Below are 12669 nucleotides of genomic sequence, written 5' to 3' on the forward strand. Positions count from 1 at the left end.
CTAAATTTTTATTATAAGCTTTTATTTTGCATTGTTTGAATATAGTTTTGGGTGAATTTTACTGAATTTTAGTAACCGTTTTTTCTATACAACGAAGTATACCTAAGATAGATTTGTAAGTATTATGTGTTCATACACAGTCAGATGATACGAACCTGCAATACGCCAATCAGCACACAACTTCGCAAAAGGTATTTTGAAGGGATTCGTACCCTCGAAATTAGAAGGCAAAGTTAGGATATGAAAACAGTCACCGCGGATTTTATGTTTGGTCCCTCACCTGTTTCGGATCTCAATTTTCCTAAGATTTGTATATTTTTATTTCCCTTTTCATAAATATATACGTTAACCATTTTGAAAACTTCTCAATTAAAATTATTGTAAGTTACGATACATTTTTTTAAAGCATAGCGGGCAAACAAGCACTTGGGATTTCTAATGGTAAGCAAACACCGATACGTGTTATCGATGCATTGCTGACTTATTGAGAAAACGTAGATATTTTAGGAAGAAATCAATAAGAAATATTTTTATTTTTTCTACTGAACGGAGCTTAAATAAATTTATTTCTGCTTCTAGCCAAAAAAAGAAGGTAATTGAACATCCCACTGAATTTTCATTTTTAGGATTTTGAGCGGATACTGCGCCATGTTGGGTCGGATCCGGAAACGGCCTCATCTTGTAAAGACGCCTGTGCAAATGTACACCTTTCTGGGCGGTGGTGATGCGTAATAATTGAGATACAATTATCTCATTTATTATTTCGTTCCCCAATTCGCGGATTTTTTGTGGAAAGTATATATAGTACCGAAAGTTTGTGATCGTTAACCGGAATGCCCGCTTCCTGACCTGCTTTGATGACGTCATAGGATTATGTATGCAAGCCCATTTGTCTGATAAATAAGGATGCCGAATGAATTGGAGAAAAAATTGGGAAATTTGACACAGGCCTGTAATGAGTTATGACTTTATGACTGAGTTAGTGAGTTATCCTAAAGAAAAAAAAAGTCAATAAATTTGTATAGAATATCACAAAATGTTATCAATAAAAAAACACTCTGCATTATATTTTATTTACTGACTAGCACTACATTTGCTAAAAAAATATATATTCTTACAATATACCTTTTCACTTATTTACATACAATACGTGAGGCTTTTAGAAACCTTCAGTAAAAGGGTAACATTATATCATCTAAAAATGTGAAGTCATGCCTTACATCGGAATATTACCTTTCAAACGCATTACATTCATGTATAAAAGACATTAATCTAGAAAAAAATTATGTAAACCTTGAAAATAATGTAGTTACAATTTAAGATATATTTCGACCTTGTTTACACCTCGGGTTAGGAAACGATTAGCCTGATATTAAACTAAATACTTAGAGATTTATATCTACATATATTATAAGTAAGGTGTTACTAATGGATAAAATCATTTCATACCGGTAAACATGGAAAATTATTTCAAAGGTCTCTCTGAACGCAAAAATACGTGTTTAAGCTATTATTAATTTTATTTTGTATATTGCACCGGTCAACTTTGACATTAGCTGTAACCTGCGTGCCGCTGTAGTTTAGATTAAATAGCTTAGAGCCATGCCCCATCGCTCAGTCGTGCTCCGTTGCGTATGTATGTATGTATTTCTAACTGTACTTCTAGATTTACATTGTTATGTGTGGCATCTAAGTGGAAGAATTCACGGTTGAAAATATTTATATTTTATTATTATTATTTATATTTGATATAATATGTTATCAATAAATCTAAATGATAAGTATAAAACAGAAATCAATGTTATTATTATTAATATAGAACACCCAAGTCTGTACAAAATTGAATTCAGATTTTTATTTAACCTAAATACCGATTCTAATTCCACATAAAGCCATGCCCCATTGCTCAGTCGCGCTCCGTTGCGACGACGCAGTACGTTGTACCTCCGTTGTTTTCTATAGGTTTTGACATTGACGTGCGTTGACGTACATCGAAACTTCAAATAATTTTTGCATTGTTCTACGTTGTCTGTCGATGGACGTCAAAACGACGGAACGCGATGGATAATGGGCATGTCCATAGAAAAAACTATTTTATCTATGGGCACGTCGCATAGGATATATAATCGCAGCATTTACAAAGCAAAGCAACTTATAGAACATAATGCTTACGTTAATTGATCAATTGCAATTAAAATAGTTATTGTCAACGTAATAAAACAATTTATTATCACAAAATAGGTAACTTATGATGCGCGCTCTAAAATTATGTCAAATATGCTATTATGAATAAACTATTCTGCAATTCAGCTTAGCAATTACATCACAAATACTTATACAAAATAGATCACCATGGGTTGATGTGGTTTTTTTTTTCTTAACTCTATCTCCATCCCTATGCCTAATAACCTCTAATAAATATATTTTACTACTTTAATGATCAATAAAAGTAAAGTTTAGATTAAAATAATAAGCATATTCCTGGCTAATTAGATATTATTTACATTTGATAATTGGAATTACAAATTTATGTTTAAAATCGAATCAAAAAGCTAGACTTTAATAAAATAGGATAATTTCGTTATCCTCTTGTGGATGTCGTATTGATGTCATACGAGGCTAAGGGACATAACCCTGGCTGGCAATACTGGCATTCCCAAAGAGGGTTGACGTTAGACAGGCTGTTTGGAAAATCACAGCCAAATCAAAATTTGTATGTTATTTTTTACGCTGATGTCTGGTTCTCGGCGTCAGAGCCCCGAAAGTGGAGAGAGAGTTTCCTCCCACGTCACGCATCGCCCAGCAGTTGTGAATCGTCGCAGCTCCTGCGTTTGCCGAGCTGGTGGCAGAGCTGGGGGGAACCCACTATATCTCCGAGGAATACGCTGAGCAGGAAGAACTCTTTGGCCTTATCCGCTGACCGCTTGTACTGGCTGGAAAATAAAAAATAATACTAAATATTTGCGTCCACAAAGTTGACATGGCAACATACAAAATAAAAGTTCATTTTAAGGGCCCTGCGTGTCGGGCACAGAAAATAGGATAGAATAGAATATTGATTAAAAAATCCGGACTCGTATGGGACGCGATCTGGCTTTGAAAATTGAGGATACATGTTTTTTTTCAACTCCAATTTGACATGTAACTTTCGAAAGAAACAACGTTCGTCTTAATTTTTCTATATATATTTTCTTTATTTAATCACCGAATGCCTGTTACAAACGACCAGTGCTCTATATATAGAATAGCATATCCTAAGAGAATATAACTATATTCTCTTAGGATATGTTCGGTACACTCACTTCTCTTAAGCAAGACACAGACAGGCTCACTGTGAAGGTGGTCGTTTAAATTTGTGATTTGTGATTGACAAGAACAACGTTCTTAAAGGCTTGATGACTATTTACAGGTCTATGCGCGTACAGTTGAAGTACAAACTCAACTATATTATGTAGTGACAATAAATTTTCGTCACATATAAGTACTGACATCATACATTGACCGTATGTAAAGCAGCTTATGGCATTGTATTCACCTGTGAATCCTGTGACATGGGTACACTTACCTATCTAATAATGTGAGATGAGATGATATTGTCCTATATTTACTTCTGGTCCACCAACCATAGGGTCCAACCTATCTACTTATTTGGTTGGCAGATCCGCACCGAACTCTCTAATAGTATTGTTTCATATTTTTTGTTTCTAGAAACTGAAATTACATTTAGTAAGCAACAAAAATCTTTATCGGATTGACCCTTCAAAACCCCTTCAAAAGGGAAAGAATGTATGAAAGAGGGTGAAATATTGTATGAAACTTAATATAAATTTCAAAAAAGCTGAAAATTGGTAAACATATTCGTCCTCATTTTTCTTAAAGAATGGCCGAGATTTTACTATGAAATTCACGCGGGCGAAGCCGAGAACAAAAGCTAGAACAATATATAAATGGTAATTTGTATTTGCATACTTTTTCCACTACATTTTCTTTTAAAATATATATGCTTCATCTGTATGTATAAAAGAAGAAACTGATTGACCATTAACGGACAGCCAAAACCAGTAGGCCAATAAACATAAAATTTTGCACAACGGTGTCTCACGTGTCGGAAGGAAATTCGACCTCTAACTAAGGTTGATATTAAGGACAAAACAATGTATTTTAGCTATAGGGCAACACGGATCTCCCGTATGGAAGACCCGTGTTGCTCTATGATGTGCATAATTTCTAGAATAAACTCACAAATGTGACATTTGTGCCTTATCAACGTTCTAAAATCAATAATATTGTAAATGTTGAATAAAACATTTTAACATAATGTTCTTGAACTTTATGATCTGTTCGATGTGTTAGTCAATGATCTTAAAGTAAAGACGATAAGGTTTATTTTTGTTTGACGCTTAGTAATTATGCTAGAACAGTGAAAGTCCCCTTGTTGCGTAATAGTGGTTTGCCTCGGACTTCGAACATGCAATTCTAGTCATCCACATATCAAGATATAATTTATCGACTTAAAATTTGCCAGAATATTTTATATAATTTTTTATAGTGTTTGGGATCTATTTAGTCTCGAAAAATATACAAACGTATTAATTAATTAATTTGTCTTCTTGTAAAGATCGATTTGTCATGTCCTTCTAATTCATAGGCTAGTAGAAAATGTCAGGTTTGCTTGCGGTCACAATTAGATTCTTTATGATGACACTTAAATTACTTAGAGGTTGAGCTCCTTATTCCACTGATTAAAATTATTCAGAAGATGACAATAAAAAGATTTTTTAAGTTTAGCCTTATATATATACTAGTTGCGCCCCAGGGCTTCACTTCCGTGGGAATTTCGGAATAAAAGGTACCCTTTGTGTTATTCCAGGATATATTCTACCAGTGTACCGAATTTCATAACAATCCGTACAGTAGATTTTGCGTGAAAGACTAACGAACATACACACATACGTCCTTACAAACTTTCGCATCTATAATATTAGTGGGAATGAAAACCACCAAAATTAAGCGAAAACAAGTAAAATAACAAATTGCAATTGGACTCGATTTAAAGTAAATTACGATTTATAGCCAAAGTTATATAACCTATATCCACATTGCATTTCGTGTATTAGGTAACTTGTAGAATATGAGGATTCTAAATTTTAAAAAATCTTCAGTTTCATTAATCATAACTAATGAAATCGACACGTCGTCGCAAAGCATCCTAATGTCTGCGTGATTGGAATGTCGTCGACCGATTGCGTGACTATTACATCGCGTCCCACTTGCGCAGGCGCAGGTTTGCGTTCTCCACTGTCCGCGATCGTACGGTCTCTGACTCTATGACCTAGTTCTGTGACCTTGGAATACCCGATTTGAATATTATTATGAAACCATAGAAACTCGCGCATAGTCAATTGAGTCAAGGTTATGTTTGTATCATCTTTTGCGAATTTGGTTCTGAATAACTTCCGAGTAGGGGCAGTTGGAAATCTAATAATGTACGATATGGCTATGGTATGCCCGTAGAGGCAATAGTAGACCAGAAAGCTGACAGCTATTGTGTCATTTTTTTATTGATCTATTCTCGCGATAGAGCGAGGATATGCTGCTGGAAAGTGTGGCCGCTTTGCCTCCAGTGGCGCGTTGGAAGATTACTTATATTTTAATTATATGCTAATTTAGTTTGACAGTATATATTTTTGGAAACAGATAATAAATTAAACATACAGAAGAATAGTTATTATCTTGTATTCAATTTGCTGCGTAATTTACCTATTTATATGAATGCTATACTATCATACAAAATTCCCGTGTGAACGGACGCTCAAGCGAAAATAATGAAAAAACCTCTTTCATTGTTTTGTAATTTTCTGCATATTTGCCAAGTTGACGCAAAGTACATAACTATGGTTTGCGCAGAAATTAACGCTTCATTTACTTAACTCTGCTTTTAATGTTGATTTGCAGTACTTGGGCTATGGCATCTCACAGGCAAAAATGAATGAGGTTGTTATTAAATATATTTTATACGGGAATATTTGTACATTTTTTTTTATCTAGTTATCTCAATGATTTCTTACCTGAAGACATCGGGCCAGTCAAGCTGCGGCCGCGGCTGAGCCAGCGCCCGCGCAGCGTAATGCGCGCACACGCGCTCGAACACGCATGCTCGAGTGCCAAATTCACCGACGATGTACTTCTCCACTTCCAGCACGTCGAACGGCTCGACGGGCTCGCTCGCGAACGAAAGCTCGCGACGGTTACGCGAGCGATAAGTTGCTGGAATATTAAAACAATTTACAATATAATAAATGATATTTTAAAAATAAAACAAACAAAAATCACAGAAATTAAAGCATAAAATATACCCTGTCTTGTGAATTTTCTAACAAGCCAGTGTGAATTTTAAAAAAAGCTTATCGGACTGCTTTGTTAACTCACGCGTTTGTTCCATGTCTAAAATTTTAAATAAGTAGGCGGCAATTGGTTAATCGACTCTGCACCGAATTAAAAAAATAAAATATCTAATAAAATTTCGGTTTTATTAGATATTTTATAAAAATCCATATTTATTTTAATTTGCTCATATGAAATGAAAAGTAGAGTCTTTGCTACGGCGGAAGTCATCAATTCCAACTGAATACTCGTATCTAATTACTTGGTATGGGATTTGATTCCTTTCGACTTTTGGCTAACAATTTACTACTTTGACCATTCGAACATGCGTTGTCAGCATCAGTTTAAAGTGAATATCCTAACAATAAAATCAAAAAGGTGTGAAGAGGACGGCATAAATAATGTTAAAGATACACCCGAAGTACCTGCGACAGCTGCCCTTATCATCTTAATTGCCACTCCAACTTGTCCAAACAAGAGTTTGTCCCATTAAAAACTTTGACTTTGAGACATTGCTCCTACTTTTTGCTCAAAATAAGGAACAGTTTTCTACTTTCGCTCAGTTCGTACATCTATTTAGCTTAGAAGCTCTTTATACTATCACTGAATGCATGGTACGATGTAATAGTCTAGTTGACAAAATTTTGTCTTAATGACTATTCGAAGTCCCTTATAATAATAGAAACACATGTGAAAAAAATACTGTGATAATGACAATGCTTTCAAAGATATGACAAAATTAAAATCACACATTTTTGGACTCATCCAAACGCTCCATACTAAATGACATGTAGGAGTGACATCACAACGTTCTAAAATATTCGCTAAGAAAGCTATGTTTGTTCGACAGGTACATTAAATATTACGTTTATGGTGATGAGTTCTAAATAAAAGTTGTCACAATTTTTTTGTTTCTTATGACGGTTAAATTTATTTTTATATATTCATACTTTTTGAAAATAGACTTGGATGGACAACTTTAAATCTTCGTATCGATCCAGCTATAATTGATACAGTCTATGAATTATCATAATGATCCTAAATATATCTAGTTTATCTAAATTAAACATTTTTTTTTTGCAATTTTCTGACTTTGTCAACTACCCTATTGTTCGCATACATTAAATGTTTGTTTAAATAACATTTTTTTTCAGCAAGGGTAATTCCAAAATACCAGTAGTTTGTAGCTTTTTGAGAAATACTATGTAATTTCAAACTTGACGTGAAAAAGTGCCTGTGATGGTATAATTTCTGAATAATTGATGAGAGGGAGATTTTGTCAACCAAAGTATGAGAAAATCGGAACATCAGAACAGGTATATATTTATATGTAATCTACAAAAATCCCTGCCAGTTAATACAAGTTTTAATTCTGTATTTGAATGTTCAACCCTAAATATTATCAAACAATAATAATAAAGTTCCAATGCCATGTTATCAAGATAGGATTCATAGTGAATGTCGTAATTAATTTTGCAATTAGTACTACACCAATCTGCCATACTAATAATTAATTCTTGGTTTATGACAAACACACTACATATACGTCTTTACTAGCTATCGCATCAATTATTGTGGGTATATTTGACTATGTACATAATCCCTAATTCCTTCTATACTATATTTCTATACATCCATTGTTATCACTATCACTAAGTACCTACACAGTGCAAAACAAAGTCGCTTCTATTTATCTCTGTCCCTCTTTGCTTAGATCTTTAAAACTACGCAATGGGTTGTGATGCGACTTTTTTAATAGATAGAGTGATTCAAGAGAAAGGTTTAGTGTATAATCTAGTTTTACCCCAGCGAAGGCGGGTCGGGCCGCTAGTAAGTACATAATATATAAATATTTTTAATTTATTTATTTAAGTTACAATATTTTATATGAAAAACACAAGTACTACCAACAAAAACCTACATAAGTTTATACGTGGTAACGCGAGTTTTTACTTTACGTTTGACTGTTTTACACAGTTAATATATAGTTCTTAAGCATTATTTTACATTTGGTACTGAAAAGTAGAAGTTTGTTTGTTACCTCTTCAATCTTCAAGCTATCAGGAATCCGATCTAAGCATACATAGGGACAAACTGACAGCAGGAAGCGACTTTGTTTTGTACTATATAGTAATTATACATGTATGACTTTAATACTTGAGAAAAGGAATATTATGTTTAATACTTAGAGGAAACCATCTCACTGTAATGCCAGATATTGGTCGCAAAAAGAACAATAAAGCGATATGACAATAAAGCTTTAAGTTTATTACATAATAACCTCGCTTTTTATGAAAGGTCGTTGGTTCAAGATTTCACATTAAATTTTAGTTAAAGTTAGTATTACGTGACCCTATAACGTTGTTACCTATGAGTTACCGTTCAGCGCACAAATTCAAATGGTACCTATTCCAGTAACCAGTAGGTTCCGCCTGCCTCGAATAACACCTGAAAAATGTCAAATACTAGATTTTGCCCACTGTCTCGCTGGCGTGAATTTCAGTCGGGAACTGGGGAAAATATTTTTTAGGGATGAAAGCCTCTCTCGTACTCCAACTTCTAACGATATACATAATCTATATGAAAATTTTCAAGAATACTTATTGGTAAGTTACGGTAGGTAAGTAAGGTATAAGGCGTGAAGAGGTATCAAACTTACTTTCGCGTTTATAATACAAATATATATAGTTTATAATATAATATAGTTGAGATTAAACGGTCGGTGTCGTAAACATGATGATGTCTTTAAAACCATTGATATTAGTTAGAGATCATACCAATATAGACTAGATTAGACCGTAAAATTATACTTTTTTTGTAAAAGTAAAATAAAAGTGGAACAGCAGACATCCCATCACAATGATGTAAATTCCGTGTTTCTGATGTTTCAATGCGCAAAAATTCATTTAAGTATTATCGTATTTAATCTTTTTTAAAAATTTATTGACTGCAGTTAACAGGGAAATAGTGTGATAAATCCTGGAGCAGCTACAGCGGAGCGGATTCCCGTGTATCACTATATTTTGTCATAAATCATGCAGTAAAAACCGGCCAAGTACGCATTGGGTTCGGGAAAATAAAGTTGTCAGTACTTGCTGCTTGTCAATACAGTGAGCCCATGTTTTATTCTAAGATACAAGTTACCGACTCGAGCGAGAAATTTTAGCAAAGACACCGATATAATAAAAAGGCTGCGTTGAAATATTAATAAGAAGAAATAATTTGGGTGCACCAACCTGGATTGAGTGAATAAGTCAACTTCTTGACGAAATTCGATAATCTAACGCTTGCTATTATAAATGGAAATCCCACTATCTGTACAGGCAAACCTAATGTAGCTTCTTCACTATTCACATTCCAGATATATGACGAAAACAAAACACAAATTGTATACGAATATATTGCATTATGTTTCATTTTAGCAGTCAATTATCAGAAACTTAACTACTGATCATTAAACAACTCAGTACTGTACTGATAGAAACTACTTAACTTAGGCTCAAATGCAAAATCATTTCGTAATTAGCATATAACTTTTAGAATAAAATGCTAGTTAATATTCACACGTAATGACGTAAAACTCATGAATATTAATTTGCTTATTGCCATTAAATAACCAGCCAGCTACATAAGATATCAGCTGATATTTTCGATGAAATAAAAAAAATACGTGTTCTATTTTCAAATTGACCGATATTTATTGCGGTCAATACGTTTCGTTACATCGGTCGCGCGCGAAGAAACCCGATGAGAATGTGAACTAGCCAGTCGAGCGGCTAAGATTGCACTGCAAAAACTTTTGAACCTACGTGACAAGGAATGTAATACACCGTACCCCACGACGACCGCCGACAGCTTTTGGCATTTATTGTTGGTCAATCGCGCGTTATGTAAAGTTGTGGGAATTTTGACAATTTCTTGAGTAGTTAACCCAATTTGAGTATATGTATCTAAATGTTGTGGCAAAATTGTTTACTTTAGACCATTGGAAATATATTTTACTAAATGCGTCCTAGGTATTGCATGGAACTTCGGGATAAATATATTTCAAGTTATATTCCCGTGAACCAAATTTTCGCGTTTATTTATTAATAAGGTAGGTTTGATTTCTTGAATAAAAATAATAATAAGCGCAAGCGAATGAAGTAAGGCACTTCCCTAGTCATTACTATTAAAGGTCATTACTATCTCTTGTATGTTTTTGTATCATAATTTTATTGCATTAAGGAATTGGATATTTTATTTCATAAGGATTTACACGATTCATCAAAAGTAGATCAAGTTTTTCAAGCCAACAGATATTGTACGCATCAATACCAACTAGGTACTTTTACCACAAATGCAATATTCAAAAAAATTTTGCTAAAGTATTTAGTTGTTCATATTTATCGTCATACTTATCGTCTTATTAGACCCCAAATTGACCAATATTTAAACTGGGATATATCGAGATCATTTACTTTTCTACTAACATCCTAAATAAAATAACACGTAGTAAAATTAGAAATTATAATCGATATTATATTACATGTAGGAGTTGTTTTAACTGAGATAAAAATACATAGTCGAATGTAATTAGAATTGCATAGTTAAATTAAAAGGATTTGTAAATGCACCCTTGCAAAATTACCTGGATTCAAAGCATAAGACAGCTTCTTCACAAAGTTAGTGAGTCGAACGGCCACTATTATGAAAGGGAATCCCACTAATTGCACTGGCAATTCGAAGGCTGCCTCTTGTCCTGAACCTTCCATCAAACATTGAAACAGTAAAAACAACATCAGTGACCAAACGTAAAACACTTTTAATAACTCCATGTTTCAAAAAGCACAACACTTGGCAAAACTCGTGACAGTTCCAATTTCAATATTTTTTTCTGGTCAGTACTTGTCTATTTTTTATTTCTGATCATGTTTCTAGTAATTTTTATTTGGTAATACCATGAAAGTTCCAATTTTAAATTATTTGACTGGCCGCATACACGAAATACTTTTATATTATAAAATTGTATTATTTTTACTTATATTCCATGACATATCACTTTAACTAACACCTTTGATGCACTCTCGAGTATAACTGACCATGTCTAACAGACGATAGTACACTTGAGGTTAGTTTCGTAATTAATGTAGCCGGCTTGGCCACATTACTAAATCACTAAACAACGTCAGAATATTTGATTAAAGGCAGTTCATTAGTCATTAGTTACAAAGAAATCTTCATTAATAACACGCAAAATTTTATGTGCACTTTGGTTCATAACTCATGTCACTAATTACAAATAGATGACTAGTTTCTTTTGTTTTTTAATTTTTTTTAAAAATTTCTTTTAATTTTGATTCCTAATATTTATATTAAGTATTTCACTCTCAGTGCTGACCGAAAATTTTCATTTTTAGAAAAATAAACATTTATTTCGGACGCAACTAAAAATATTAAAATGGAATACGCTCTGCGTTTGGGCATGTGCGAGGTATGCGCAATACCTTCGAGAGAACATAGACAACTAAGTGCATTTGAATTGGAACGGAGCGGCTTGATTTGATGTAATTTCACCCCTCCAAACATTTATTTTAAAGATAAAGATTTTTAAGGGAAGGTTTTAATTAGAATTAAAAATTATTTATTTAATTTAGGATGATTGACATTCCAATTTTCCAACATTTTCTCTAAAAGCGTTAATTAAGAAATATAGGTCTTATAAATATATTAAAATCGATAAATTCTTCGATTCTAGTCCTACATCCGAATAATATGATTTGATAGGTTGGCCCACGATGATATTAAATTAATCATAACAAAAACTAACTTATAAATAAATTGTCCTCTTAAATTATATACGGACTTTTGGGAATCAATTCATTATACAACCCATTTGTGCTAGTACAAGATAACTTTAGTAGGGAAAACAAGAATAAAAAAGCGTGCCTTTTGTCCCAAATAGCGTATATAAAAGCTTGACTCAGTAAGCACATCATTAAGAATATTTCGCCAGAGGATAACAAGGTAACCGGAATCATAAAGGGCAACATTTGCACCTCAATCGCCGGGTAGGTGCTTTATTAAAATTGTTAACCTCAACGGGAAACTTTTCAAATTTTCTTTTTATAGGCCACCGTTGTGTGGCCCCGAAGGATTTGCTTGAAATAATTGCACGGCGTATCGTTTTTGTTTTTGCAATACTACTTTCTGCCTACGAAAAATAAATCTTAGGGAATCGAATCATTTTATGAGCAGGAAATTTTGTGTGTATGTACAGTAGTTAATAGAAAGTTTAAAAACATA

At 33.4% G+C, this 12669-nt stretch overlaps 1 protein-coding gene across 2 annotated transcripts; it reads right to left on the bottom strand.

Moving 5' to 3' along the window:
* Window positions 1-1019: 1019 nt before the first annotated feature.
* On the bottom strand, window positions 1020-11841 carry LOC128678279 (uncharacterized protein). Of its 2 annotated transcripts, none has more exons than XM_053759711.1 (3): window positions 11015-11841; window positions 6069-6267; window positions 1020-2933 (listed from the first exon to the last, which is right to left on the bottom strand). In XM_053759711.1, the coding sequence occupies exons 1-3, from the start codon at window positions 11199-11201 to the stop codon at window positions 2789-2791; spliced, it is 531 nt and encodes a 176-aa protein (XP_053615686.1). In that variant the 5' UTR covers window positions 11202-11841; the 3' UTR covers window positions 1020-2788. The 2 variants fall into 2 exon arrangements, with proteins under 2 accessions (XP_053615686.1, XP_053615687.1); XM_053759712.1 differs by lacking the exon at window positions 11015-11841 and adding an exon at window positions 9621-10176.
* Between the last annotated feature and the right edge of the window lie 828 nt (window positions 11842-12669).

This window comes from Plodia interpunctella, chromosome 19 (genome assembly GCF_027563975.2).
Source record: "Plodia interpunctella isolate USDA-ARS_2022_Savannah chromosome 19, ilPloInte3.2, whole genome shotgun sequence".
Taxonomy (NCBI): Eukaryota; Metazoa; Arthropoda; class Insecta; order Lepidoptera; family Pyralidae; genus Plodia; species Plodia interpunctella.